This window comes from Macaca thibetana, chromosome 19 (genome assembly GCF_024542745.1).
Source record: "Macaca thibetana thibetana isolate TM-01 chromosome 19, ASM2454274v1, whole genome shotgun sequence".
Lineage (NCBI taxonomy): Eukaryota > Metazoa > Chordata > Mammalia > Primates > Cercopithecidae > Macaca > Macaca thibetana.
Window position 1 is genome coordinate 11969143 of NC_065596.1, and position 27989 is coordinate 11997131.

General features: G+C 46.0%; 4 protein-coding genes across 4 annotated transcripts in view; 3 read left to right on the forward strand and 1 right to left on the reverse strand.

Moving 5' to 3' along the window:
• The window catches only part of GET3 (guided entry of tail-anchored proteins factor 3, ATPase), a 422808-nt gene that overhangs the window by 187377 nt on the left and 207442 nt on the right, over nt 1-27989 (reverse strand). The window lies entirely within an intron of this gene.
• Nucleotides 1-27989, forward strand: part of LOC126942542 (zinc finger protein 709) — a 143994-nt gene that overhangs the window by 77059 nt on the left and 38946 nt on the right. The gene's annotated exons all lie outside the window — the stretch shown is intronic.
• Nucleotides 934-27977, forward strand: ZNF564 (zinc finger protein 564). Its single transcript, XM_050770389.1, has 4 exons — nt 934-1129; nt 25001-25127; nt 25334-25394; nt 25785-27977. The coding sequence occupies exons 1-4, from the start codon at nt 1127-1129 to the stop codon at nt 27253-27255; spliced, it is 1662 nt and encodes a 553-aa protein (XP_050626346.1). The 5' UTR covers nt 934-1126; the 3' UTR covers nt 27256-27977.
• LOC126942481 (zinc finger protein 44) overlaps nt 26610-27989 on the forward strand; it is a 414080-nt gene continuing 412700 nt past the window's right edge. Inside the window, exon 1 of the mRNA XM_050770089.1 lies at nt 26610-26692. Within this exon, the coding sequence (XP_050626046.1) occupies nt 26645-26692 (48 nt within the window). The 5' untranslated portion in view covers nt 26610-26644. The remainder of the gene's footprint in view (nt 26693-27989) is intronic.

Sequence of the window (27989 nt, forward strand, 5' to 3'; positions counted from 1 at the left end):
CGATCTCCTGACCTCGTGATCCACCCGCCTCGGCCTCCCAAAGTGCTGGGATTACAGGCGTGAGCCACCGCGCCTGGCCTTCTCTTGGTTTCTTTACAGATGATCGCTGTCATAAAAACTCCAGTTTTTCGCCGGGCGCGGTGGCTCAAGCCTGTAATCCCAGCACTTTGGGAGGCCGAGGCGGGCGGATCACGAGGTCAGGAGATCGAGACCATCCTGACTAACATGGTGAAACCCCGTCTCTACTAAAAAATACAAAAAAACTAGCCGGGCGAGGTGGCAGGCGTCTGTAGTCCCAGCTACTCGGGAGGCTGAGGCAGGAGAATGGCGTAAACCTGGGAGGCAGAGCTTGCAGTGAGCTGAGATCCGGCCACTGCACTCCAGCCTGGGCGACAGAGCGAGACTCCGTCTCAAAAACAAAACAAAACAAAACAATATAAAAAAACTCCAGTTTTTCCTATGCATTTAATAATTTTATTTCTTTGTCGGTTTTAATTTTCTTGCCTGAAAGAAGCAAGCCCTCCTCCCTCCTGTTACACTGTGGTCCGGCCTGCCCTGGGCGGGCCTCCTACTCTGAGGCCAGCGGATGGCTCCACTGGACGCCGAGTCTGTCATTCCCTGTGCACACTTGCGACTCTGTGTCCGGGAGGAAAAAGCAGGAAGGGTACCCTGAGTGCAGAAACACGACAGCGTCAGTTCTGCAGTGTCTGGAACACTTTCTGCTTAAACGCAAATATTCTCCCCGGCACAGAAGGTTACAGAGGGAGGAAGCCCCGCCTACGAAGGGCAGTGGCCAAGACCCTGTCAATCTGTCTTTACTCAGCCACATATCGCATTGCTTCTCCTGTCACTCAGTGCCAAGGGGGCAGGACTTGGATCATCACCCAATCAGGGGCTCTGGGGCGGGGACCTTCAAACCATCCAATCAGGAACTCTGCAAGGGGGGACGGGGGGCAACGTTCAACAACTCCGCGGGGTCTTCCTGTTTCGCGTCCGCTGCGTTTGGGTTCCGGTCTCCGCTTCTCCAGTGGCCCGGGTGGCTCCACCGCAGCGTCTGGCGTGCTGGGACCTGCACAGGCCGGAGAGAGCCGTAGGCAGGACCCCGGGACACCCTGGAAGCCAGGAAATGGTGCGTGTGCGGGGCCGGGCGTCTGGAGACTGGGGGAGGGGCTTGTGGGAACCGGCCGGAACCGGCTGTGGAAGGTCCCTGGCCTCCCTGCAGCGACTCCAGGGTCTGGGACTCGAGTTCCCGGGCGCAGCTCGGCCCTCTGTCCCCTCGGCCACAAGGTGGGGCTGGGCCGTAGCAGGTACCCCAGGCGTCCTGTCCCGTCCCTGCGCGGCGACTGCGGCCCCGGCCCGGGATCCCTTCCTGGGCAGCTCCGCGCCGGCAGCCCCGCCTCTACCCCGATTTTGCTGGGACACGGGAGGGTCACAAGGAGGAATCCCGTCTCGAGTGTAGGGTTCGTGCATGGGAGGAGCTGTGGGCTGTGGGCTTCCCAGTCCATCCTCTTTTTTTCCGGGGGACTGTCTCCCTCTGAGTCTTCCAAACGTACTGGAAAAAGAGTCTCAAACCTACGACTCCAGTTTTTTTAAGCCTAGCTTTTTCTAGGGCTGGGAATAAATGCCTAAATTTCAGGTTCCTTCCCCGCATTCCCAAAGGTGACCCCTCTCCAAATCACAACATTATCAACTGGTTTTTGTTCTGCATTTCAGACACTGTATTTTAGTTGTTTATAGTTTCTTTCACCATCCTATTTTGAAAGGATTTGTTTTCTGTTTGTGGATTATTTATTTATTTTGAGACAAGAGTTTCACTCTGTCGCCCAAACTGGAGTGCAGTGGGAAGATCTCAGCTTACTGCAACCTCCGCCTCCCGGGTTCAAGCAATTCTCCTGCCTCAGCCTCCCGAGTAGCTGGGATTACAGGCATGCGCCACCAAGACCGGCTACTTTTTGTATTTTTAGTAGAGACTGGGTTTCGCCATGTTGGCCAGGGTGGTTTCAAACTCCAGACCTCAGGTGATCCGCTCGCCTCGGCCTCCGAAAGTGCTGGGATTACAGGCGTGAGCCACTGCGCTTGGCCTCTTGTTTGTGTACTTGTAACCTGAGAGGGAAGCAGAGAATAAGAACCTGACACTCTGCGGTAGAACATTTTTGTGCTGTTCCTCCTTTTATCTTTCCTAAGCCCCCGTGCCTAATCAGAATGTCTTTGGGTGGAGTTTCCCCTTTGGAAACTTTACACGGTGATGTGGCCCTTTATCTTTTCCTGGTCCTGATTTTCAGAACTGCCTGGACCTGACCCAAGATACCCACAGCTGCCACTTCTCTTGGAGGATCTAGTGATTATCAATGCCTGGGTCACTCCTCCCAGAGGACAGCTTAAGGTGTAGGGGTGGGCCTCTCACGGGAGCAGCTGGATGCCCTGAGGTGGGAGGTGTCTCCCGGTATCCCCTTCCTCTGAAAAGTTTACCCTTTGGGACACTCAGCTTTTCTTCCTCAACCGCAGTTTCCATTCCTTAGGGACACATTGATGGTTAGCCAATCTTAGGCTGTTACTGAGAGGAAAAGACACAAATGATTCCTGACCTCTGGATTATTTTAGTCTAGTGAAGGGAGAAAAACTATCTCAAAGGAGAAGGAAAACCCACTCCATTGAAATGGTGCAAGAACCTGAAAGTTAAAATGCGCTTGGGGCAGACTGAGCAGGGCACAATTCACTGTCTTCAGGGAGGTTGGTCACTGAGCACTCAGTGAGCCAGGATGGGGCTGGGGAGATGTCCTAGGTGATAGGGTGACCTCACCTGACACTGGAATCAGATAAATGTCTGTATTCCAGGTCGGCTTTGCCTCTCCCTGGGTTTGTAAACCCTTACAAAGATTTGTTCGCTTATTTGATCCTGTTTTTCATTAAATGTAAAATGTATTTCATCAGTAGTGCTTGAAAGACAAGATAAAATGTTTACAAACAGGCAGAAAGTAGATTTGAGGAAAAACAATGATCTAGTCTTACATTCAAGTTGTTAAAAATTCTTATTTATGTGTAGTCCCAGCTACTGGGGAGGCTGAGGCAGGAGAATGGTGTGAACCCGGGAGGCAGAGCTTGCAGTGAGCCGAGATGGCGCCACTGCACTCCAGCGTGGGCGACAGAACGAGGCTCCGTCTCAAAAAAAAAAAAAAAATTCTTATTTATGTAGTTTCTTCCCCACAACATGTGTGGTAGGTTTCTCAGGTCTCTTTTGGGTGATTTCAGATCAATCCCAGGACTTAGCCTTGAGAATGCTACTGGGGATAAGAATCTCGGAGAAATAGGGAAATTCAGTCTTCCATTATGGCTACAGAGAAATGAATACATTTCCACAAAAAAGTGTAGTAGATAAATTGGTGAAATACAGAGATTCTCTAAAATGTCATCTTTGCAAGGTATTATGTCATAATAGATAACTGTTCTGTATCTTTTCATCTGGACTTTGGTGATTGATGCTAAGTCCTATCGGACTTTTAAATATTAGAGAAGTTGTCATGGAAGTAATAGTAATGTGACATCTCTGTTATCTGAAAGGGATAAATACTTGTGCTTTTCATGTTTAAGCTATAGAATACAAATGTCTTACAGTTTCTTTTCCTCCTACATACATAAACAGTGAGTTTGAGTGATTTTGCTGCATTTTTCAAACACAGGATATTTTCTTTTTTTTTTTTGACAGAGTCTCGCTCTGTCGCCCAGGCTGGAGTGCAGTGGCGCAAACTCAGCTCACTGCAAGCTCCACCTCCTGGGTTTACACCATTCTCCTGCCTCAGCCTCCCGAGTAGTTGGGACTACAGGCGCCTGCCTCCACACCCGGCTAATTTTTGTATTTTTGTTAACACCAGGATGGTCTCCATCTCCTGACCTTGTGATCCGCCCTCCTCGGCCTCCCAAAGTGCTGGGATTACAGGCGTGAGCCACCTTGCTCGGCCCTGATATTTTCTTCTTTAAAAGTAAGTGAAGCTGGGCATGATGGTGGCATGCCTGTAATCCAAGCTTCTCGGGAGGCTGAGGCAGGAGAATTGCTTGAACGTGGGAGGTGGAAGTTGTGGTGAGCCAAGATCGCGCCTCAAAAAAAAAAAAAAAGTAAGTGAATAGTCTTGTCTGACGAAGCAGAGGTGTGAGGCCAAGTGTGCCTCAGAGTGACTCCAAACTTAGAGCCTGCAAAGGGAGGTCATTGAAGTCCCAGTTAGTTGGTTCTTCCTGGGTAGAACTTGCAGGCATCCCAGCCTGATCACTCCAACCAGGGGAGGAGTCCTTTATGCTGAGAGAAGCTACAGACCTCTGGAAAGCAGAGGATACACACATAGGTATAATTGGGAGGGTGACACCCTGTCTGAGGTTGTAATTGTTATTGTTCAGATAATAACAATAAACCATGGGCTCTTATGATTTGAGAGAGCTGTTTCTAGACATCCTCAAATTCAAGAGATCTGGAGTTAGGTAAAAAGTGACTTTATGTGAAAGGAGTATAACGAAAGGGGGAAAGCAGTAGATACAAGATCTGCAAGCATCATAGAGGTTAGGCAGAAAAAGGCTTTTCTGGTGGAAGTGGTGGCTTACATCTGTAATCCCAGCACTTTGGGAGGCCGAAACAGGAGGATTGCTTGAGGTCAGGAGTTTGAGACTAACCTGGACAACATAATAAGACCACCTCTCTACAAAACTAAAAAAAAAATATTAGCTGGGCGTGGTGGTGCACCCTTGTAGTCCCAGCTGAGGCTTAGGTGGGAGGATCCCTTGAGGCCAGGAGATCAAGGCTCCAGTGAACAATGATTCTGGCACTGTACCCTAGCCTGGACAACAGAGCAAGACCCTGTCTCTCCTCCTCCTCTTCCCCTAAAAAAGTTTTTCATTCATAAGGAGGGAACAAATACGATTAGGAATAGGTGGGAGGAGAGGGCAGAGTGGAAAGTGCAAAATCGGATCCTAGATCAGAGAATATTTTTCCTGAGGTTAGTCTGTTCTTAGGATGATTCATAAAGGAGGGGTTGGGTGGATGCTTCCTTAGGCTGTGGAGGGTGGGTCAAAGTTCAGGGCCTGAAAGGAGAGAAACTTAACCAAAGGTTGGATTTACAGATATTTTGTTCTGACTGATCAGTGAAGACAAAACTGTCCAGCCAATTATTTATGAAGTAAACAATGGGAATTTGGAAAGTCTGTCTGGCTTTCTTTTTTTTTTTTTTTATTTTTTGAGACAGAGTCTTGCTGTGTCGCCCAGGCTGGAGTGCAGTGGTGTGATCTCGGCTCACTGCAAACTCCACCTTCCAGGTTCACGCCATTCTTCTGCCTCCGCCTCGCGAGTAGCCGGGACTACAGGCGCCGGCCACTACACCCAACTAATTTTTTTTGTATTTTTAGTGGAGACGGGGTTTCACTGTGTTAGCCAGGATGGTCTCGGTCTCCTGACCTCATGATCCACCCGCCTTGGCCTCCCAAAGTGCTGGGATTACAGGCGTGAGCCACCGTGGCCAGCCACCTGTCTGGCTTTCTTACGGGTAAAGTAAAGGACATCTAAATTAGTAATAGGAAGGTTTTTTTCCCCCCCCAGTATCCTGCTTCTCTGGAACACCAAGGGCTGCGGTCGCGGAGAGTGTTTTAATCATAGCTATTCTGTAGGATTATAGAGCTTGGGTAAAATTCAACATTGTCAGCAGTTTGGTTTTGTATCCACAGAGTTGGTTTAGTCAGAGTGTAATTTCTGCAAATATCTGTGAGCGTCAGGCTTAGAGAAAGACACCTTTGATTTCTTTCTGCTGGAGAAAAGGTTTATGAATTTAAGAGTGTATTTGCTTCTGTGGTGTAATAAATATATTTGGTGTTTGTCTGCAGTTCCTGGGACAGGGATCTTAAAAACCCTTGGAATTTCCTAAGTGATAGGTAGAGTGTGTTTTGTTATTCACAGCAAGCCCCTTTCAGACCATACTTGAGTTTTTTTTTTTTTGAGACGGAGTCTTGCTCTGTCGCCCAGGCTGGAGTGCAGTGGCCGGATCTCAGCTCACTGCAAGCTCCACCTCCCGGGTTTACGCCATTCTCCTGCCTCAGCCTCCTGAGTAGCTGGGACTACAGGCGCCCGCCACCTTGCCCGGCTAGTTTTTTGTATTTTTTAGTAGAGATGGGGTTTCACCGTGTTAGCCAGGATGGTCTGGATCTCCTGACCTCGTGATCCACCCGTCTCAGCCTCCCAAAGTGCTGGGATTACAGGCTTGAGCCACCGCGCCCGGCCCATACTTGAGTTTTAAGCTAATGAGGCGACTGTGGAACCCCTGGATACTTTCAGAGTGGAGACTGGTCACCAGAAAGACCAAACCCATGGCTAGAGGGTTGTCACTTTTAGCTCCAGTCCCTACCTCAGGAAAGAGTGGAGACTGGAGATTGAGTTATGTAAAAATGTTTGAGCAAAGACATTCGGAGAGTACTTCCAGGTTGATGAGGACATTGATGTGCTGGAAGGGTGGTGCACTCCAAGATGAGGAGCGTAGCCTGTCCACTCCCCTTTCCCTGCCATTTTTCAGCTCTTATTTGCCTGTTCCCGAGTTACACTTAAGTTTTGTATAACTTAAGTATAACATGTTTTGTTGAGTTCTTTGAATAGTTTTAGCAAATTGTTGAACCCGAGGAGGAGATTATGGGAGCTCATGATTTGTACACAGTTGTTCAGAAGTGTGGGTGGCCCTGTGGCTTGTGACTGGCATGTGAACTGGCATGTTGGGAGACTGAGCCCTGAACTTGTAGGGTCCGTCCTAATTCTGAATGGTGTCAGAACTGAACTATTAGACACCTAGCTAGTGTTAAAACTGGTCAGTGTTTACACTTTTGGTGTCACAGAAGACACCAGAGGTCAGAACTTTAAACTGACTCCAGGTAAACATCTGGTCACTGGTGAGAATTGAGACCATGAATCACATCATGAGGAGAGGAGAGTAGGGTGTGTGGAGCTCCCAGAATGTTTCCCTCACTCATTTCTTTCTTTCTTTCTTTTTTTTTTTGAGATGGAATTTCGCTCTCGTTGCCCAGGCTGGAGTGCAGTGGTGCGATCTTGGCTCACCGCAACCTCTGACTACCAGATTTAAGCGATTCTCCTACCTCAACCTCCCGAGTAGCTGGGATTACAGACATGCGCCACCACGTCTGGCTAATTTTTTGTGTTTTTAGTAGAGACGGGGGTTTTCTCCATGTTGGCCAGGCTGGTCTCGAACTTGGTGATTCGCCTGCCTTGGCCTCCCAAATTGCTGGGATTACATGCATGAGCCACCGCACCCGGCTCCCTCACTCATTTCTTAGGAGTGGGCCACATCTTCACATGAATGGTCCTCAGGCTTGTTGAACCTTCTGAATGTGGGTTTCCTTGTGAACTGTGGGTGAAACAGGCTGCTAGGTAATAGATCCCAGAGAGAAAGGATAGTTCTCCTTGTAGGCCAATAGGAAGAGGGTGGCTGTTTAGGACCTGACATACACAACTAACCAGGAAACAAGACAGAGGAATCTGGACAGATGCCTTTATTGGAGACTCTGGGAGTTCTTGTTGGTGAGTTTAGAGCAAGCAGATGGGAATTCCGTGGAGTCACATGGTGACTGAGAGGTGGTCCCTGCAGCCTCTCTGTGCATTCCTTGTGTGGGGTCAGTTGGATGATTTGTAGCAGTTTGTATCTAGCCGTCTCATGGGGTGGTGGTCACAGGGAGGTGGCTGTGTAAGGCAGGTAACTGGATTGACCACATGGAAGAAATGGGAGGAGGCGTAGAACTGGAAACTGTATTAAGGGTGACTAAGCTCTGCTTCTAGTATGAGAAAGTTAATACCATATTCACAGTGGCTTCTGAGGTAACATACAATTTTAAGAATTCACTGCAATAGACAGCTCTACACTGAATTCACAACATTGTGTGGGGATGATGGACAGAAGATGGATTATCCCTGCGCCTGGGGTTTAACCATCCATCGTTTCTATCCCTGACTGACCATATCTGCTCTGTCATAGGTTCACATACCTTACCTAGATGCCCTGGTTTCAGAATTTCCCATATTTCTTTGGTCTATCTCTCTGCTACTGCCATAATGTCCTAATTATTTCAACCCTGATGTATGGTTGAGAAAGTGCTATACTGTCTTAGTCACCTGGGCCTGCTGTAATACATTGCCATAGGCTGGGTGGCGTAAACAACACACATTGAGTTTTTGCAGTTCTGGAGGCTGGGAAGTCCAAGTCCAAGGTGCTGGCAGATGTAGTATCTGGTAAGGCCCTGCTTTGAGGTTTTCAGATCATCATCTCTCATTGTATCCTCACAAGGCAGAGGAGAGAGGAAGCAAGCTGTCTCTCGTCATTTCTAAGGTTGCTAATCCCGTTTATGAGGGCACCACCCTCATGATCTCGAATCCCGATAACCTCCCAAAGATGCCACCTCCTAATACAGCGACATTAGGAGTTAGAATTTCAGTATATGAATTTTGGGAGGGACACACAGATTCAGGCTGTAACATTTCCTAACTGTGTACTGTACAAAGTCTTTGCTGTTTTTAGATATTTGAGTTCTATTTCAGTTTTTTTTTTTTTTTTTAATTGTTTTGAGACAGAGTCTCACTTTGTTGTCCAGTCTGGAGGGCAGTGGTGCAATCTTGGTTCACCACAACCTCTACCTCCTGGGTTCAAGGGATTCTCTTGCCTCAGCCTCCCGAGTAGCTGGTACTACAGGTGTGCCACCATACCTGGCTAATTTTTTGTATTTTTAGTAGAGACGGGGTTTCACTGTGTTGGCCAGGCTGGGCTCGAACTCCTGACTTTGTTTTTGTTTTTGTTTTTGTTTTTTTTGAGACGGAGTCTCGCTCTGTAGCCCAGGGGAGTGCAGTGGCCGGATCTCAGCTCACTACAAGCTCCGCCTCCCGGGTTCACGCCATTCTCCTGCCTCAGCCTCCCAAGTAGCTGGGACTACAGGCGCCCGCCACCTCGCCCGGCTATTTTTTTTTGTATTTTTTAGTAGAGATGGGGTTTCACCGTGTTAGCCAGGATGGTCTCAATCTCCTGACCTCGTGATCCACCCGTCTCGGCCTCCCAAAGTGCTGGGATTACAGGCTTGAGCCACCGCGCCTGGCCAACTCCTGACCTTGTGATCCACCTGCCTTGGCCTCCCAAAGTGCTGGGATTACAGGCATGAGCCACCGCACCCAGCTATTTCAGTTTTTTAGAAGTGGCCTTCTTTTCTCCTCTCCTCTCCTCTCCCCTCCTCCCCTCCCCTCCCCTCTCCTCCCTTCCCCTCCCCTCCCTTTTCTTTTCTTCTTGCCTCCCTCCCTCCCTTCCTTCTTTTCTTTCTTTTTTTTTTTTTTTTTCTAAGGTGACGTTTCACTCAGTCACTCAGGCTGGAGTGCAGTGGTGTGATCTCAGTTCACTGCAACCTCCGCCTCCTGGGTTCAAGCAATTCTCCTGCCTCAGCCTCCCGAGTAGCTGGGATTATAGGCACACCCCACCACGCCTGACTAATTTTTTGTATTTTTAGTAGAGACGGGATTTCACCATTTAGGCCAGGCTGTTCTTGAGTTCCTGACCTTGGGTGATCCACCCGCCTCAGCCTCCCAAAATGCTGGGATTACAGGCATGAACCACCGCGCCCGGCCCCTTCTTTGCTTTTAGAGGCAGAGTTTCCCTCTTGTTGCCCAGGCTGGAGTGTAATGGCATGATATTGGCTCACTGCAACCTCTGCCTCCAGGGTTCAAGTGATTCTCCTGCCTCAGCCTCCCAAGTAACTGGGGTTACAGGATGTGCTACCATGCCCTGCTAATTTTGTATTTTTAGTAGCGACAGGGTTTCACTATGTTGGTCAGGCTGGTGTCAAACTCCTGACCTCAGGTGATCCACCCACCTTGGCCTCCCAAAGTGCTGGGATTACAGGTGGGAGCTGCTGCACCTGGCCCTTTTTTCTTTCTTTTCCTTCCTTTCTTTCCTTTTTTCTTTTATTTATTTATTTCTTCCTTTCCCTTTCTTTCCCTCCTTTCTTCCTTGAGATGGTCTCTCTCTGTCACCAGGCGTGATCTGCACTTTCGTGATCATGGCTCACTGCAGCCTGTAACTCTTGGGTTCAAGCGATCCTCCTGCCTCAACCTCCTGAGTAGCTGGGACTACAGACATATGCCATCACACCCAGCTAATTTTTAATTTTTAGTAGAGTTGAGGTCTCATTATGTTGCCTAGGCTGATCTTGAACTCCTGGCTTCAAGTAATCCTACTACCTTGGCCTCCCAGAATGCTGGGATTCCATGTGTGTGCGCCTGGCCTAGAAGTAGTTCTTAAACCTTTTTTTTTTTTTTTTTTTTTTTTTTTGAGACAGAGTCTCACTCTGTTAACCAGGCTGGAATGTAGTGCCTTGATCTTCGCTCACTGCAACCTCTGCCTACCTGGTTCAAGCCATTCTTGTGCCTCAGCCTCCCAAGTAGCTGGGACTACAGGTGCCCGCCACCATGCCTGGCTAATTTTTATATTTTTAGTAGAGATGGGATTTCACCGTGTTAGCCAGGCTGGTCTCAAACACCTGACCTCAGGTGATCTACCTGCCTTAGCCTCCCAAAGTGCTGGAATTACAGGCATGAGCCACCGTGCCCGGCAAGAAATAGCATTTCTTAAGTTTAATAACATACCAAGCAAACCTGGTTGTGAATTTTATGGAATTTAATAAAGCACTGTATTTGGGAGAGCTCAAGCATAAATCATGGTAATATTCAGCCTCTTTTCTAAGGATGTATGCCATTTCTCCATGTAGTGCTTCCTAATTTGATGTATCTTTTCTGTTTTTTTGAGACAGAGTCTCACCCTGTCCCCCAGGCTAGAGTCCAATGGCGCAATTTTGGCTCACTGCAACCTCCGCCTCCTGGGTTCAAGCAATTCTCCTGCCTTAGCCTCCCAAGTAGCTGGGATTACAGGTGCATTCTATCACGCTAAGCTAATTTTTTTTTGTATTTTTAACGGACACGGGCTTTTGCCATGTTGGCCAGGCTGGTCTCGAACTCCTGACCTCAGGTAATCCGCCCATCTCAGCCTCCCAAAGTGCTGGGATTACAGGCGTGAACCACTGTGCCCAGCTATTTTTTTGAGGCAGGGTCTCACCCCCGTCACCCAGGGTGGAGTGCAGTGGTGCAATTGTGGCTCACTGCAGCCTAGACTTCCTGGGCTCACGTGATCCTCCTACCTCAAGCCTCTTCAGTAGCTGAAACTACAGGTGCACACCACCATGCCGAGCTAATTTTTGTGTTTCTTTTTTTTGTAGAGACAGGGTTTTGCCACATTGCCGAGGCTGGGGCTATGCTATTTTCCTTCCTTCCTTCCTTCCTTCCTTCCTTCCTTCCTTCCTTCCTTCCTTCCTTCCTTCCTTCCTTCCTTCCTTCCTCCCTCCCTCCCTCCCTCCCTCCCTCCCTCCCTCCCTCCCTCCCTCCCTCCCTCCATCTCTGTTGCCCAGGCTGGAGTGTGGTGGCATGATCTCTGCTCACTGCAACCTCCACTCCTGAGTTCAAGCGATTCTCCTACCTCAGCCTCTCGAGTAGCTGGGACTACAGGTGCCCGCCACCAGACCTGGCTGACATTTTAAAAAAATTTATTTATTTATTTATTTATTTATTTTGAGACAGAGTCTCACTCTGTCACCGAGGCTGGAGTGCAGTGATGTGATCTCGGCTCACTGCAAGCTCCCCCTCCTGAGTTCACGCCAGTCTTCTGCCTCAGCCTCGGAAGTAGCTGGAACTACAGGTGCCTGCCACCACGCCTGGCTAATTTTTTTGTATTTTTAGGAGAGACAGGGTTTCACTGTGTTAGCCAGGTTGGTTGCAATCTCCTGACCTCGTGATCCACCCGCCTCGGCCTCCCAAATTGCTGGGATTACAGGAGTGAGCCACCGCACCTGGCCGATTTTTGTATTTTTAATAGAGACGGGGTTTCACCATGTTGGCCAGACTGGTCTCGAGCTCCTGATGTCAATTGATCTGCCCGCCTCGGCCTCCCAAAGTGTTGGGATTACAGGTGTGAGCCACCACACTGGCCCTATGCTATCTTTTAAATGTTTACTTCAGTGGCTTGATGCTCAAAATTCGGAGTACACTGAGATTTATTTGTGTTTTGAGTTTCCATTGTGGAAACTTACTAAACATCTTGCATTTGAGGAAACTACATAAAACAGTTGCACAGTCAGCTGAAACATTGTAAAGGGGCCCGGCTCATGCCTGTAATACCAGCACTTTGGGAGGTTAAGGCAGGCGGATCACAAGGTCAGGAGATCGAGACCATCCTGGCTAACACAGTGAAACCCCACCCGTCTCTACTAAAAATACAAAAAAATTAGCGAGGCGTGGTGCCGGCTGCCTGTAGTCAGAGCTACTCGGGAGGCTGAGGCAAGAGAATGGCATGAACCCAGGAGGTGGAGCTTGCAGTGAGCCAAGATCGGGCCACTGCACTCCAGCCTGGGTGACAGAGCAAGACTCCATTTCAAAAAAAAGAAAAAAAAAATTGTAAAGGGAATGTCAATCTAATGACAGCCAGGCCACTACTTTGAAGTCTTCTCATCATGTGCCCCACTTGAAATGATTCCTAGAAGCCAAATCATCCAGTCTCTTTCCAGATGGGACCAGTGTTAAGGATTATAATTTCCTTGCTTTTCTTAACCTGTGTATTTAACCTTACTTATGTCAATATATTTTATTTTAAGCCAGTCAATTATGTATTTTATTTTCGAATGAATCTTATTCAAGTGCTGTTATATTGTTATATTGTATGTACTATGGAATGTCAGGTTTGTTTCGTTTCGTTTTTTCTTTTTTTTTTTTTTTTGAGACAGATTCTCGCTCTATCTTCCAGGCTGGAGTGCAGTGGCGCGATCTTGGCTCACTGCAACCTTTGCCTCCCAGGTTCAAGAGATTCTCCTGCCTCAGCCTCCCAAGTAGCTGGCACTACAGGTGTGTGCCACCTTGCCTGGCTCTTTTTTTTTTTTTTTGTATTCTTAGTAGAGATGGGGTTTCTTTCTTTTTTTTTTTTTTTGAGATGGAATCTTGCACTGTCACCCAGACTGGAGTACAGTGGCGCAGTCTCGGCTCACTGCAAGCTCCGCCTTCTGGGTTCATGCCATTCTCTTGCCTCAGCCTTCCAAGTAGCTGGGACTACAGGCGTGTGCCACCTTGCCCAGCTTTTTTTTTTTTTTTTTTGTATTTTTAGTAGAGATGGGTTTCTTTTTTTGATTGTTTTTTCTTTTTGAGACGGAGTCTCGCTCTGTCGCCCAGGCTGGAGTGCAGTGGCCGGATCTCAGCTCACTGCAAGCTCCATCTCCCGGGTTTACGCCGTTCTCCTGCCTCAGCCTCCTGAGTAGCTGGGACTACAGGTGCCCGCCACCTCGCCCGGCTAGTTTTTTGTATTTTTTAGTAGAGACGGGGTTTCACCGTGTTAGCCAGGATGGTCTTGACCTCCTGACCTCGTGATCCGCCCGTCTTGGCCTCCCAAAGTGCTGGGATTACAGGCTTGAGCCACCACGCCCGGCCTGATTGTTTTTTTTGAGATGGAATCTCGCACTGTCACCCAGGCTGGAGTACAGTGGTACGATCTCAGCTCGCTGCAAGCTCCGCCTCCCGGGTTCACGCCATTCTCCTGCCTCAGCCTCTCGATTAACTGGGACTACAGGCACCCGCCACGACGCCCGGCTATTTTAAAAAATATTTTTAGTAGAGACAGGGTTTCACAGTGTTAGCCAGGATGGTCTCGATCTCCTGACCTTGTGATCTACCCGCCTCGGTCTCCCAAAGTGCTGGGATTACAAGCGTGAGCCACTGTGCCCAGCCAGCTTTCTGTTTTACACAATCATGAATCTTCCCTGAAATGTTAATTTATTTGCTTTTTTAGTTCATAGTTTACAGAAAAATTTAGGAGCTATTACAGAGCCCCTTCTCCTTACTTCCCCTGTTTTGTTTGTTTGTTTGTTTGTTTGTTTGTTTTAAACAGAGTCTCGCTCTGTCACCCAGGCTGGAGTGTGGTGGTGCGATCTCAGCTCACTGCAATGTCTGCCTCCTGGATTCGAGGGATTCTCCTGCTTCAGCCTCCAGCGTAGCTGGGATTACAGGCGCCACCGCATCCAGCTAATTTTTTTGTATTTTTTTAGCAGAGACGGGGTTTTGCCACATTGACCAGGCTGGTCTTGAACTCCTGACCTCAGGTGATCCAACTGCCTCAACCTCCCAAAGTGCTGGGATTACAGGCGTGAGCCACCACACCTGGCCTACTTCCCCTATTTTTTAACATACTGCCTTAGTGTGGTGTATTAGTTGTGATTATGAACCAGCATTACATCTCATGATGATAAAAATTGATGAACCAACAACATTATTATTAACTAAAGTTAATACTTTTTTATTTTTTTTAGAGACAGGGTCTTGCTCTGTTGCCCAGGCTGTAGTGTAGTGGCACAATCATAGCTCACTGTAGCCTTGATCTCTTGTACTCAAGCATCCTTCTGTGTCAGCCTCCCAAGTAGCTGGGATTACAGGCTTGTGCCACCGTACCTGACTAGTTAATTTTTTTTTTTTTTTTTGAGACAGTGTCTTGCTCTGTTGCCCAATGCAGTGGTGCAGTCTCGGCTCACTGCAACCTCCACCTCCTGGGTTTAAGCAATTCTCTGCCTCAGCCTCCCAAGTAGCTGGGATTGCAGGCATCTACCACCATGCCCGGCCAATTTTTTTGTGTTTTTAGTAGAGACGGGGTTTCACCATCTTGGCCAGGCTGGTGTTTAACTCCTGACCTCGTGATCCACCCGCCTTGGCCTCCTGAGGTGCTGCAATTACAGGCGTCAGCCACTGTGCCTGGCCAAATTTATTTTTTTTAATAGAGACAGGATTTCACTATATTGCCCAGGCTGGCCTTGAATTCCTGGGCATTAAGCAGTCCTCCTGTCTTTGCCTTGTAAAGTGTTAGGATTACAGGTGTGAGCCACTGCACCCAGCTAATACTATTTTATATTTTACTTTATGTATTAACAGTGTAAATGTATAGTCATATGTTAAGTGTGTATTATACAGTAATTTTATATTTTAACTTAGGATTTTTTTTATTCTATTTTTTTTTTTTTTTGAGATGGAGTCTCGCCTCGCTTTGTCACCCAGGCTGGAGTGCAGTGGCGCGATCTCAGCTCACTACAAGCTCCACTTCCTGGGTTCACGCCATTCTCCTGCCTCAGCCTCCTGAGTAGCTGGGACTACAGGCGCCCGCCACCTCGCCCGGCTAATTTTTTTGTATTTTTAGTAGAGACGGGGTTTCACTGTGTTAGCCAGAATGGTCTCAATCACCTGTCCTTGTGATCCACCCGCCTCGGCCTCCCAAAGTGCTGGGATTACAGGCGTGAGCCACCACCCCCCGGCCTTTTTATTCTATTTTAAAAAATCTGTTGAGACTTAGTTAACTTTCAGCACTACTATTCAACATAGTACTGGGTGTTCTAGTTAGAGTAATTAGACAAGAAAAAGAAAAGATATCAAAATTAGACAGGAAGAAGGAAGTTTTTTCCTCTTCGTAGATTATACGATCTTACATGTAGAACATGGAAGAAATTTCCCCCACCCCGCACACACACTTAGAAGTAGTAAATGGGCCGGGTGTGGTGGTTCACGCCTGTAATCCCAGCACTGTGGGAGGCTGAGGTGGGCGGATCACGAGGTCAGGAGTTCGAGACCAGCTGGCCAACACGGTGAAACCCCATCTCTACTAAAAAAAAAAATACAAAAATTAGCTGGGCTCTGATGGTACATGCCTATAATCAGGAGGCTAAGGCAAGAGAATTGCCTGACTCCAGGAGGTGGAGGTTGCAGTGAGCTGAGACCACACCACTGTACTCCAGCCTGGGCGACAGAGCAAGACTCAGTCTCAAAAAAAAAAAAAAGGAAGTAATAAATGAATTAAGCTGATTGGTAGGATATAAATGGAATCTGTAAAAATCTGTTATTTCTATACATTGTCACTGAACAACCCAAAATGGAAATTAAGAAAACATTTTCTTTTTTTTTTTAAGACGGAGTTTCACTATTATTGCCCAGGCTGGAGTGCAGTGGTGAAATCTCGGCTCACCGCAACCTCCGTCTCCCAGGTTCAAGTGATTCTGCTGCCTCAGTCTCCCGAGTAGCTGGGATCACAGGCGTGCACCACCATGCCTGGCTAATTTTGTATTTTTAGTAGAGATGGGGTTTCTCCTTGGTCAGGCTGCTCTCCTTGAAGGTCTTGAACTCCCAACCTCAGGTGATCTGCCTGCCTCAGCCTCCCCAAGTGCTGGGATTACAGGCGTGAACCACCGCACCTGGCCTAGAAAACATTTCTTCCGTATACTTTAAATCATCTTTAGCTCACTTATAATTCCTAATACACCATAAATTTTAGGTAAATAGTTGTTATATTGTGTTGTTTAGGGAATAATGACAAGAAGAAAAAATCCATACATGTTCAGTATGTACCTAACCATCATAGACCTAACTACGTAGTACTTGTTTAGAGGGTGGTTGAATCTGAGGATGCAGAAACTCCAAGTATGGAGGGCTGACTGTAATACATCATTGGATGATAGATAAACAAAACATGTGATATCCATACAGTGGAATATAATTCTACCATAAATACAAAGTGGGGATGCATGCTACAGCACGGATGTGACTCGAGAAACCTATAATGAAACTAGTCACAAATACTACATGACATGATTCTGATTGTATGAAAGTCCATAATAGGAAAATCTACAGAGACCGAAAGATTGCTGGTTATCAAGGGCTGGGGATTGGCGGAGGAAGATGGGAAGGTAGGAGATTGACAGGTAAAAGGTACATGGGCTTATGTTTGAGGTGATGAAAATTGTGATCATGATTGCATGTATCTCTGAATATACTAAAAACCATCTATTAAAAGTATTAGGAGTTTCCAGGTTCATTCCAGATCTATATAATCTGTTACTGTTTTTCTTGTATTTACCAATGAGAATAAGACTTCAGGGCTGGATGCGATGGCTCACGCCTGTAATCCACCACTGTGGGAGGCCAAGGCAGGAGGATCGCTTGAGCCCAGGTGGTCGAGACCAGCCTGGGCAACATGGCAAGACCCCGTCTCTACAAAACAAACAAGTAAATAAATAAGTGGGCCTTGTGGCTTGTGCCGGTAGTCCCAGCTACTCCAGAGGCTGAGGCGGGAGGATCCACTTGAACCTAGGTGCTCCAGGCTGCAGTGAGCTATTGCACCACTGTACAATCCTAGCTTAGTCAGTGTTGCCTGGGCGACAGAGCTAGACCCTGTCTCTTAAAAAAAAAAAAAAAAAAGGCAGTTGCCTTAAAGATATCATGCTCTCACACATTTCAAAGTTCTCCAGGGACACGTGCAAAGACTGATTGGAAAGAAATACCCTTCTGGTATAAAGTGTACACTTGACAGTTTTAATTTTAGATGACTTCCTGCCAGCAAATTCTGGTCTACTGTAGTCCTCTTGGTCCAGCCACCCCCAAATAACCACTTTTGATCATTTTTTGTGCATCCTGTGACTGTTTACATAAAAACAAGTGACTGGGAATGTATATTTTTCTTTCCTGCCTTTGTTATAGTAATGAGTAGTCAGACTCCAGTGTTTAATGGTTGTCTGCTGAGAGCTAAAACCTCCCCCTCCCCTTCTACCCTTGTGCCCACACCTGGACCAGCTTTCAAGGAAGCCTGGGGTTCTGTCTTCTGGTGTCTGTCCATGGAACTGTCATCCAGCCCCAACCCCAACACAGTAAATACCCAGGCCAGGCAGCTTCCCCTGTTCTCAAACCATTTCACACCTGCCTGATGGGCCTGCCCTACTCTCCCCAGACACCTCAATCACATGAGAGTAATAAGCCTTTTTATGCCCTCTCAGCCTGTGTGAGACACTCCGTCATCAGTGTCAACGTCAGAACCACATCTCTGCAGTCGGTGCTGTGAAGATGTCTGGACATTGACCACCACACGGAGGGGTCTGTGTCCGCTGGCTCCTCTGCTCTGCTGCCTGACATTGGGCACGCACTTTGAGCTGCTGCTTCTTAGGGAACTCCTGCTTCGAACTGTCCTGCTCTGTTTTTATTGTATTGTTGAGATCCAGCAAGTCTGGGTCTGTAACTAGCCCGAGTTGGCAGTTTGATAATTCCTTGACATTTAGGAAGGGAATATAGGATTGGGGCCTTCCTTAAGGTGGTCGTAGATTGTGTGTCTTGGTCTGGACCCGTGTCTTTTAGGACGAAGATGTGAGTGCTGCTGTATTCTGGTGCCCTCTACAGGGTGCTGACTCTTATCTGAAAGAACAGTTATTATTTTAATTAAAAAATTTTTTTGGTAACCAGGCCTCACTCTGTTGCTCAGACTGGAGTGCGGTGGCACCATCATAGCCCACTGTAACCTGAAACTTGCGGGCTCATGCAGTCCTCCTGCCTTGGCCTCCCAAAGTGCAGGGATTATAGGTGTGAACCACTACACACGGCAGAAGAGTCATTTGAAAAGAAGAGAAAGAAGACAAGGGGAAAGGCAGCCATTACGTAGTAGGCTGAGTCCATACTATAGTATCAGAGGCCGTTGGGCACGATGGCTCATGCCTGTAATCCTTGCACTGAGGCGGGCGGATCATGAGGTCAGGAGATTGAGATCATCCTGGCTAACACGGTGAAACCTCATCTCTACTAAAAATACAAAAATTAGCTGGGTGTGGTGGCGGGCACCTGTAGTCCCAGCTACTTGGGAGGCTGAGGCAGGAGGATGGCGTGAACCCGGGAGGCAGAGCTTGCAGTGAGCTGAGATTGCGCCACTGCACTCTAGCCTGGGTGACAGAGCAAGACTCCGTCTCAAAACAAAATAATAATATCAGAGGGCTGCCAGCACCCTTAAGTGCTGCTGCTGCCACTGCCTGTGCCTCTGTCACCACAAGGATCCTTACTCTTGGTGTTATAGGGGACAACATCCAGATATAACCCTGTGGCACAGGAAAGGGAGTAGTTCAAACCCAAGTTAATCCTGGAGTCCTTTAAACTTTGTAAAACCATCGCTGCCTTGGAGGAGGTCCATGACCCTGAGGATACAGATGTAAGGCTCGGTGCGGGGGGAAAACATGCAAATACTAGGGTAGACAGGATAGCTCCTTTCGCCATCCCTGATGTATATCTAAAGATAAACAAAACCAACGACCAAAGAGGGAAGCAAAGGGAAAAATGAATACTGAAACAAAGGTTCACAATTTTACCCAATTGGAAATCCAAATACACTAAAAATATTTACACAGCTAAAAAGATAAAAGGGGACTCCCTCCCTCAGCAGGGTAGGTTCTTTTTTTTTTTTTTTTTTTTCTTTTTGAGAAAACTCTGTACCCAGGTTGGAGTGCAGTGGCGCGATCTCGGCTCTCTCCACAACCTCCCATCTCCCGGGTTCAAGCAGTCCTCCTGCCTCAGCCCCCCGAGTAGCTGGGATTGCAGCCACCTGCCACCATGCCTAGCTAATTTTTGCATTTTTAATAGAGACGGGGTGTCACCATGTTGGCCAGGCTGGTCTCGAACTCCTGACCTCAAGTGATCCACCTGCCTTGACTTCCCAAAGTGCTGGGATTACAGGGGTGAACCATCACACCTGGCCCACAAGGTAGGTTCTGAATTAATACCTGCTGTAATGTGCTCATTAATCTTTCAAGCTGTTAATCAACGTAAAGTGCAAATTACACTTATACCTGGTGATCCCACTAAATTTAAGCAAGGTAAACCCTGTAATCTGAGTAATGAATATAAAATAGAGGATAAACAGATATGCCTTGTCTTAACCATCGGAGTTATTGCCTTGTTTCAATTAACCATGGTCAAAGTACCCATTGTCCTAAGATACCCTGTACTAAGCAGGGTTACTCTAAAATGATAAAAAATAAATCAAGTCTTTGACTGTTACAAAGTGGCTTGCCAAGATAGAATTTCGTGGACCTTTATCCCCAGTTAAACAAGTTACTGTGGCCCAGTATAAATTAGATGATTGAAAATAATTATTAGAGTAATTGAGTGAACAGCAGTAGGGAGTTTGCATGGATGACATTACCACACGCGTACCCAAGGGAGCCAGTGGAGAGTTGCTGCTTTTCATCACTTAACTGGGAAGTCTGTGATATACAGATCCAAGGGTTAGCCTGCTTGACCAAACATGAGGCAGTCATCTTAACACTGGCCAAAAATGGGTTCCATCTGCTCTAAGGTTTACACACTGTAGCGGTTGTGTAAGACTTTCCTGTTTATGGTAAGATACCTTTGAGTGTCTCTAATGTCAGATACCTAAAATAGAAATCAAGGTATACATGTCTTTTTTTTTTTTTTTGAGACACAGTTTTGCTCTTGTTGCCCAGGCTGGAGTGCGATGGCGCGATCTCAGCTCACCACAACCTCTGCCTCCTGGGTTCAAGCTATTCTTCTGCCTCAGCCTCCCAAATAGCTGGGATTATAGGCATGTGCTGCCATGCCCAGCTAATTTTATATTTTTAGTAGAGACAGGGTTTCATCATGTTGGTCAGGCTGGTCTCGAACTCCTGACCTCAGGTGATCCACCCGCCTCAGCCTCCCAAAGTGTTGGGATTACAGGCGTGAGCCACCGCGCCCGGCCAATAAATGTCTTATATGAAGTCCACAATACAAGGATACTCATCTATGTCCGAGTTCCAGACAGCACTGATGGTAACCAAGGCCCTAGTTTAACTTCTCAGAATATACAGTGCTGGGCTCCTAAACAAGGCATTGGATGGAACTTTCTGTTCTCTTCCCAATCTCCTGCTGAAGACCTCATTCATCACCATAACGGCTTACTGAAATAAGTTCAAGTCAGTTGCATGAGTTATGATATGGGCCAGGCGTTGTGCAAACACACACTACGGGTTGTCAGGTCTTCTTGGCATGTTGAGTCCTTTATCATTATGTGATGCTCACTTATATCTCTTTATTTTTATTTATTTTAAAATTTTAATTTTTTTTAGAGACAGAGTCTCACTCTGTCACCCAGGCTGGAGTGCAGTGGTGTGATCATACAGCTCTTTGCAGCCTTGAACTCCTGGGCTCCAGCAATCCTTCTCCCTCAGCTTCCCAAGTAGCTGACTACACATGTGATACCACAACTGGTTAATTAAAAAAATTTTTTAAAAAAATGTTTTTGTGTAGATGAAGGTCTCACTGTTTCCCAAGCTGGAATGCAGTGTCTATTCACAATAAATTATAGCGCATTATATCCTTGAACTGCTGGGCTCAGGCAATCCTCCATCTCAGCCTTCTAAGTAGCTGGGACCATAGGCATGCCCCACTGCATCTGGCTTATCTCTGTGTTTTTTCCTTTCTCTGAAGTGTACTTTGTGATATTAAGATAGCTATGCCATGTTTCTTTTAATTAATGTTAGCATTTTATATGTTTCTCTATCCCTTTACTTTTAATATGTGTGTCTTTGAATTTAAAGTGGTTTCCTTTTAGCCAACATACTATGTTTTTAAAATCCACTATAACAGTATCTGTCTTCTAATTATATTTGGACCGTTGACATTCGGAGTGATTATCAGTAGTTGTATTAATATCTACCGCATTTTTTACTTTTTTCTATCAGTTGCCCTTGCTTTTTTTTTTTTTTTTGTCTTGTCTCTGACCTTCCTTCTTGGGCTTTAATTGAGCATTTTACCTGGAGGTGACATATTCTGTAATCATATGATTTGTTAGTGAGCCTTTGGTCCTGGCTGGGGTTGTGGCCTTCTGTGGTATTGTAAGATATGTGGTCTTTTCTCCCCAGTGCCTACCATGGCTCTCCTATGTTCTTTTCTTTCTTTTTTTTTTTTTTTGAGACAGAGTCTTGCTCTGTCACCCAGGCTGGAGTGCAGTAGCACGATCTTGGCTCCCTGCACCTTCCACTTCCTGAGTTCAAGTGATTCTCCTGCCTCAGCCTCCCAGGTAGCTGGGGTAACAGATACGCATTACCGTGCCTGGCTAATTTTTGTATTTTTAGTAGAGATGAGGTTTTACCATGTTTCCCAGGCCAGACTCAAACTCCTGACTCAAATGATCTAACTCAAATGAACTCAAGTGATCTTCCCGCCTCAGCCTCCCAAAGTGTTGGGATTACAGGCATGAGCCACTGTGCCAGGCCAGTATTCAGAATTCTTGTTAAAGGTTAGGGAACCTGGCCGGGCACGGTGGCTCAAGCCTGTAATCCTAGCACTTTGGGAGGCCAAGACGGGCGGATCACGAGGTCAGAAGATTGAGACCATCCTGGCTAACACGGTGAAACCCCGTCTCTACTAAAAAATACAAAAAACTAGCTGGGCGAGGTGGCGGGCGCCTCTAGTCCCAGCTACATGGGAGGCTGAGGCAGGAGAATGGGGTAAACCTGGGAGGCGGAGCTTGCAGTGAGCTGAGATCCGGCCACTGTACTCCAGCCCGGGCAACAGAGCAAGACTCCGCCTCAAAAAAAAAAAAGGTTAGGGAAGCTATCATGTTGTTGTTCAGAAGACTTTGACCATTGTCAGATATTCATTATTCCTGCTACATTTAGAGAAGGACTTTTTGTTGACTTTTCAACAGTCTTTAGGGGATTTATAGAATTTAAAAAATATTTTGTAAGAGGTTATCTTGAGGACGTTTCATTCTTCTGAGAACCCATCTTTCCAGTCAGGTATGGTGGATCAAACCTGTAATCCTAGAACTTTGGGAGGCTGAGGCAGGAATCTGAGATCAGTTTGAGCAACAAAGTAAGACCCCATCTTTATAAAAAATTTAAAAATTAGCTAGGCGTGGTGTCTTGTGACTATAGTTCTAGCTACTTGGGAGGCTCGGGAGAGAGGATCACATGAGCCCAGGAGATGAAGGCTTCAGTGAGCTATGATCATGCCACTGCACTCCAGTGTGGATGACAGAGCAAGTTCCCATTTCTAAGAAAACCAAAAGAACCCATCTTTCTCCTTATTTGATTTTGCCTTGACATTACACAATGTAATATCGCACAGTGACTGGTCAGGAATCATTTCCTCTTGAAATTTGAGAAAGAGGATTTTATGTTCTTTTGGAGAAAAGCACTGCTGATCCCTTCATGTGTTTTATAATCATGGTCAAATTCACCATCAAACCATCTGGACTTCAATGAAATCCCTCAGAAATTGCAACTCTTAACCTGTTCCTCAAGGTTAGCAAGGCATAGGGTACCTTGTTATATATCTGCCAGAAAAAACTCCTCTGCCATTTTGTCTTCTTAGTATGTGTGCATATATAAGGTAAAAATAGGTGGGAAACTGCCCTTGACGTTCATGACTATGGGGATTTTGCTGGGTGAGGGGGTGCTGCCTAAGTTGCCATACCTTCTTCCTCATACCTGAGTCGTATCTTCCCAATAGCTTCCTAGCCTAGTGAAATGGGATAGAGTCAAAGGAATCAGTAAGTCTATAACAAATATTATACATGCAGGTTAAAATGAATACTTTTACAGAGGAATATTTTCATTCAGCCAACTTGATCTGTTATGTCTAATGGCTTGGAATCCTTCAGGAAAGTATGATCAGCTGGATTTTGTCAGAAGGTGGATTTCTATGGGCCTTCTGGCCTCTCTTGTTTGATGAAGGGAACAGAAGAAAATTGTTCCACTTCTTCAGTGTGTATGTATTTATTCATGGGAACCTTTTTCAGATTTTATCCTGTGTTTCTTTTTCTTTTTCTTTTTTTTTTTTTAGACAGAGTTTTGCTCTTGTCACCCAGACTGGAGTGCAGTTGTGGCTCACTGCAACCTCCACCTCCTGGGCTCAAGCGATTCTCCTTCCTCAGCCTCCCAAGTTGCTGGTATTACAGGCGCCCACCACCATGCCTGGGGGACTTTTTGTATTTTTAGTAGAGACAGGGTTTTACCATGTTGGGTTGCTGGTTTCAAACTCCTGATCTCAGGCAATCCACCTGCCTCTGCCTCCTAAAGTGCTGGGATTACAGGTGTGAGCCACTGCATCTGGCCTACCCTGTGTTTCATGGAATGCTGATTGGTGTGAGACATGAAAGGAAATGGAAGTTTTTCCCAGAAGGAATGATGATCTTAAAATTTTTTTTGAGACAGAGTCTCTCTCTGTCCTCCAGGCTGGAGTGCAATGGCACAATCTCGGCTCACTGCAACCTCTGTCTCCCGGGTTCATGCTATTCTCCTGCCTCAGCCCCCGAGTAGCTGGGATTACAGGCGTGCGCCATCACGCCTGGCTAATTTTTTTGTATTTTTAGTAGAGATGGGGTTTCACCATGTTGGTCAGGCTGGCCTCAAACTCCTGACCTCGTGATCTGCTTGCTTGGGCCTCCCAAAGTGCTGGGAATACAGGCGTGAGCCACCGGGCCCAGCCAAAATTTATTTTCTTTGTATAGCATTTTATTTGTTTCTCCAAGGTGAACTGGATCCTACCATTAGAGACCAATAAAACTTGTAGTGACTACAGTAAAAATGTAGAGCTCAGTTGCGTATTTTCATGGGGCAATTAAATTTATGAGAAAGTGAATGTAGACAGAATTCTGACAACCATATTTATTTATCATAAAATAAATGTTTGGAGACCGCCACATCATTTGTCAACTTGTTTTTTTTGTTTTTGTTTTTGTTTTTTGTTTTTTGTTTGAGATGGGGTCTCTCTCTGTCACCCAGGCTGAAGTGCAGTGACGTGATCTCGGTTCACTGCAACCTCCGCCTCCCTCGTTTAAGCAATTCTCCTGCCTCAGCCTCCTGAGTAGCTGGGATTACAGGTATACGCCACCATGCCCAGCTAATTAAGTGTATTTTTAGTAGAGATGGGGTTTCACCATGTTGACCAGGCTGGCCTCAAGCTCCTGACCTCAGGTGATCTGCCTTGGCCTCCCAAAGTGCTGGGATTGCAGGCATGAGCCACTGCACCTAGCCGTTTGTGAACTTTTATGAATTGGGTTTACACCCCTGTACTGTCATCTCATTCTTTCTCCTGCGTTGCATATTTGGGATGTTTTAGGACTCAGTGGCCTCCGAGGATGTGGCTGTGAACTTCACACTTGAGGAGTGGGCTTTGCTGGATCCTTCCCAGAAGAAACTCTACAGAGATGTGATGCGGGAAACCTTTAGAAACCTGGCCTGTGTAGGTAAGGATGTCATCATTCCTTCTCTTAGTCAATTAGAGAAGAAGTATTTCTTGCTCTTTAACGCTGTTTCATGATGTCAAATGTGGAAAAGGAAATACTTGGGTGAATAAATCAGGGTTGTTTGCACCTGATCATGAACTTAGAATCTAGTCATTTTTCTGTAATGTCTATCCGTTCATAAGGATTTTTTTCTGACTATATTTTAGGAAAAAAATGGGAAGACCAGAGCATTGAAGATTGGTACAAAAATCAGGGGAGAATTTTAAGGTAATTTGCACTGACAAGAGAAAGCAATGTCCCCTTCTTAGCATGTCATGAAATTTTAAAAATAAGGAAACAAACCAGTAAGCCCAGCTTCAAATTTATTTATTCCTACAACTTTTTCACCAGAAAAAGAAAAAGTGTGACATAGATGTTTAGTGTTGCAAAATCATTCACTTGGAAATAGTATTAAGAAACTGTATATATGAATATCACTTTTTTGATAATAGCCACTGTCGAGCCCTCTTGCAGAGCATTCCATCTCTTCACTTTCAAACAATTCATACAGGCCTGAAAACCTAACCCTTTCCCCGATTATGGTAAAAATGTAAGTCGAAAAACTATTAATAAATATAAAGTCACAAGCCATTAAATCATGCTTTCTGTTTTTTCCAGCAATCATACGGAAGAGGGACTCAGTGAAAGTAAAGAATATGATCAATGTGGAGAAGCCTTCAGTCAGATTCTCAATCTTAATCTGAACAAGAAAATTCCTACTATAGTAAGACCATGTGAATGTAGTTTGTGTGGGAAAGTCTTCATGCATCATTCATCCCTTAGTAGACACATCAGATCTCACCTTGGACACAAACCTTATGACTATCAGGAATATGGAGAGAAACCATACAAATGTAAGCAGTGTGGGAAAGCCTTCAGTTCTTGTCAATCCTTTCGAAGACATGAAAGAACTCACACTGGTGAGAAACCCTATGCATGTCCAGAATGCGGGAAAGCCTTTATTTCTCTCCCAAGTGTTCGAAGGCACATGATTAAGCACACTGGAGATGGACCATATAAATGTCAGGAATGTGGGAAAGCCTTTGACCGCCCCAGTTTATTTCAAATACATGAAAGAACGCACACTGGAGAGAAACCCTATGAATGTCAGGAATGTGCAAAAGCTTTCATTTCTCTCCCAAGTTTTCAAAGACATATGATTAGGCACACTGGAGATGGACCTTATAAATGTCAGGAATGTGGAAAAGCCTTTGACCGCCCCAGTTTATTTCGAATACATGAAAGAACTCATACTGGAGAGAAACCCCATGAATGTAAACAGTGTGGGAAGGCCTTCATTTCTTTCACAAATTTTCAAAGTCATATGATTAGGCACACTGGGGATGGACCTTATAAATGTAAGGTATGTGGGAGAGCCTTTATTTTTCCCAGTTACGTTCGAAAGCATGAAAGAACTCATACTGGGGAGAAACCCTATGAATGTAATAAATGTGGTAAAACCTTCAGTTCTTCCAGTAATGTTCGAACACATGAAAGGACTCACACTGGAGAGAAGCCCTATGAATGTAAGGAATGCGGGAAAGCCTTCATTTCTCTCCCAAGCGTTCGAAGACACATGATAAAGCACACTGGAGATGGACCTTATAAATGTCAGGTATGCGGTAGAGCCTTTGACTGTCCCAGTTCATTTCAAATACATGAAAGAACTCACACTGGAGAGAAACCCTATGAATGTCAGGTATGTGGGAAAGCCTTCATTTCTCTTAAAAGGATTAGAAAACATATGATACTGCACACTGGAGATGGACCTTATAAATGTCAGGTATGTGGTAAAGCCTTTGACTGTCCTAGTTCTGTCCGAACACATGAAAGAACTCATACTGGAGAAAAACCCTATGAATGTAAAGAATGTGGGAAAGCCTTCAATTATGCCAGTTCCATTAGAATACATGAAAGAACTCATACTGGAGAAAAACCCTATGAATGTAAGCAGTGTGGGAAAACGTTCAGTTATTCCAGTTCCTTTCAAAGACATGAAAGAGCTCATAATGGAGATAAACCTTATGTAAGGAATGTGGGAAAGCTTTCATTTATCACAGAACCTTCGAATACCTGTGAAAATGCATAGTGGAGGACAGTTCTACAAGTATCTACATATCCAAAGAATATGGAAGGTCTTCAGTTTGCTTTCTGGGTTTCGGACTTGTTTGGGAGCTCACCCCTTTCTCCTGTTTCTCACTTTTGGAATAGGAATGTCTATCCTATGCCTGTCTCGTATTTTGGAAATACACAACTAGTTTGGTTTTCACAGGTTCGGAGCTGAAGAAGGATTTTGCCTCAGCATGAACTGAATCTCATCCATATCTGAGTTTTGTGATATTGAGATGACACTTTGGAGTTTGAGTTTAAACATTAGGCTTCATGCTGGAATTAACTGAGACACTTGAGGCCTTTAGGATGAGATGAATATATTTTACATGTGATGACATGGATTTTGGGGGCCGGAGGTGTAATGTTTTGGCTGAGAGTGTATGCCCCCTCAGATTAATATGTTGAAACCTTACCCCCACCCCCATCCCCGTATTGTGATGGTATTTGGAGGCCCTGTCTCTGGTGGTTTTTAGGACTGGAGGACATCATGAAGATGGAGGCCTCGTAATTGGGATTAGTTTCCTGATACGAGTCCCTAGACAGCTAGCTTTGCCCTTCACCATGAGAGGGTGCAATGAGAAGATAGCTATCTTTGAACCAGGAAGCAGGCCCTTACCAGACACGGGCTCTGCCAGTGCCTTGATATTGGACTTCCCAGCCTCCCAAACCGTGAGAAATAAATGTTTGTTGATGAATTAAGCTTTCCAATTT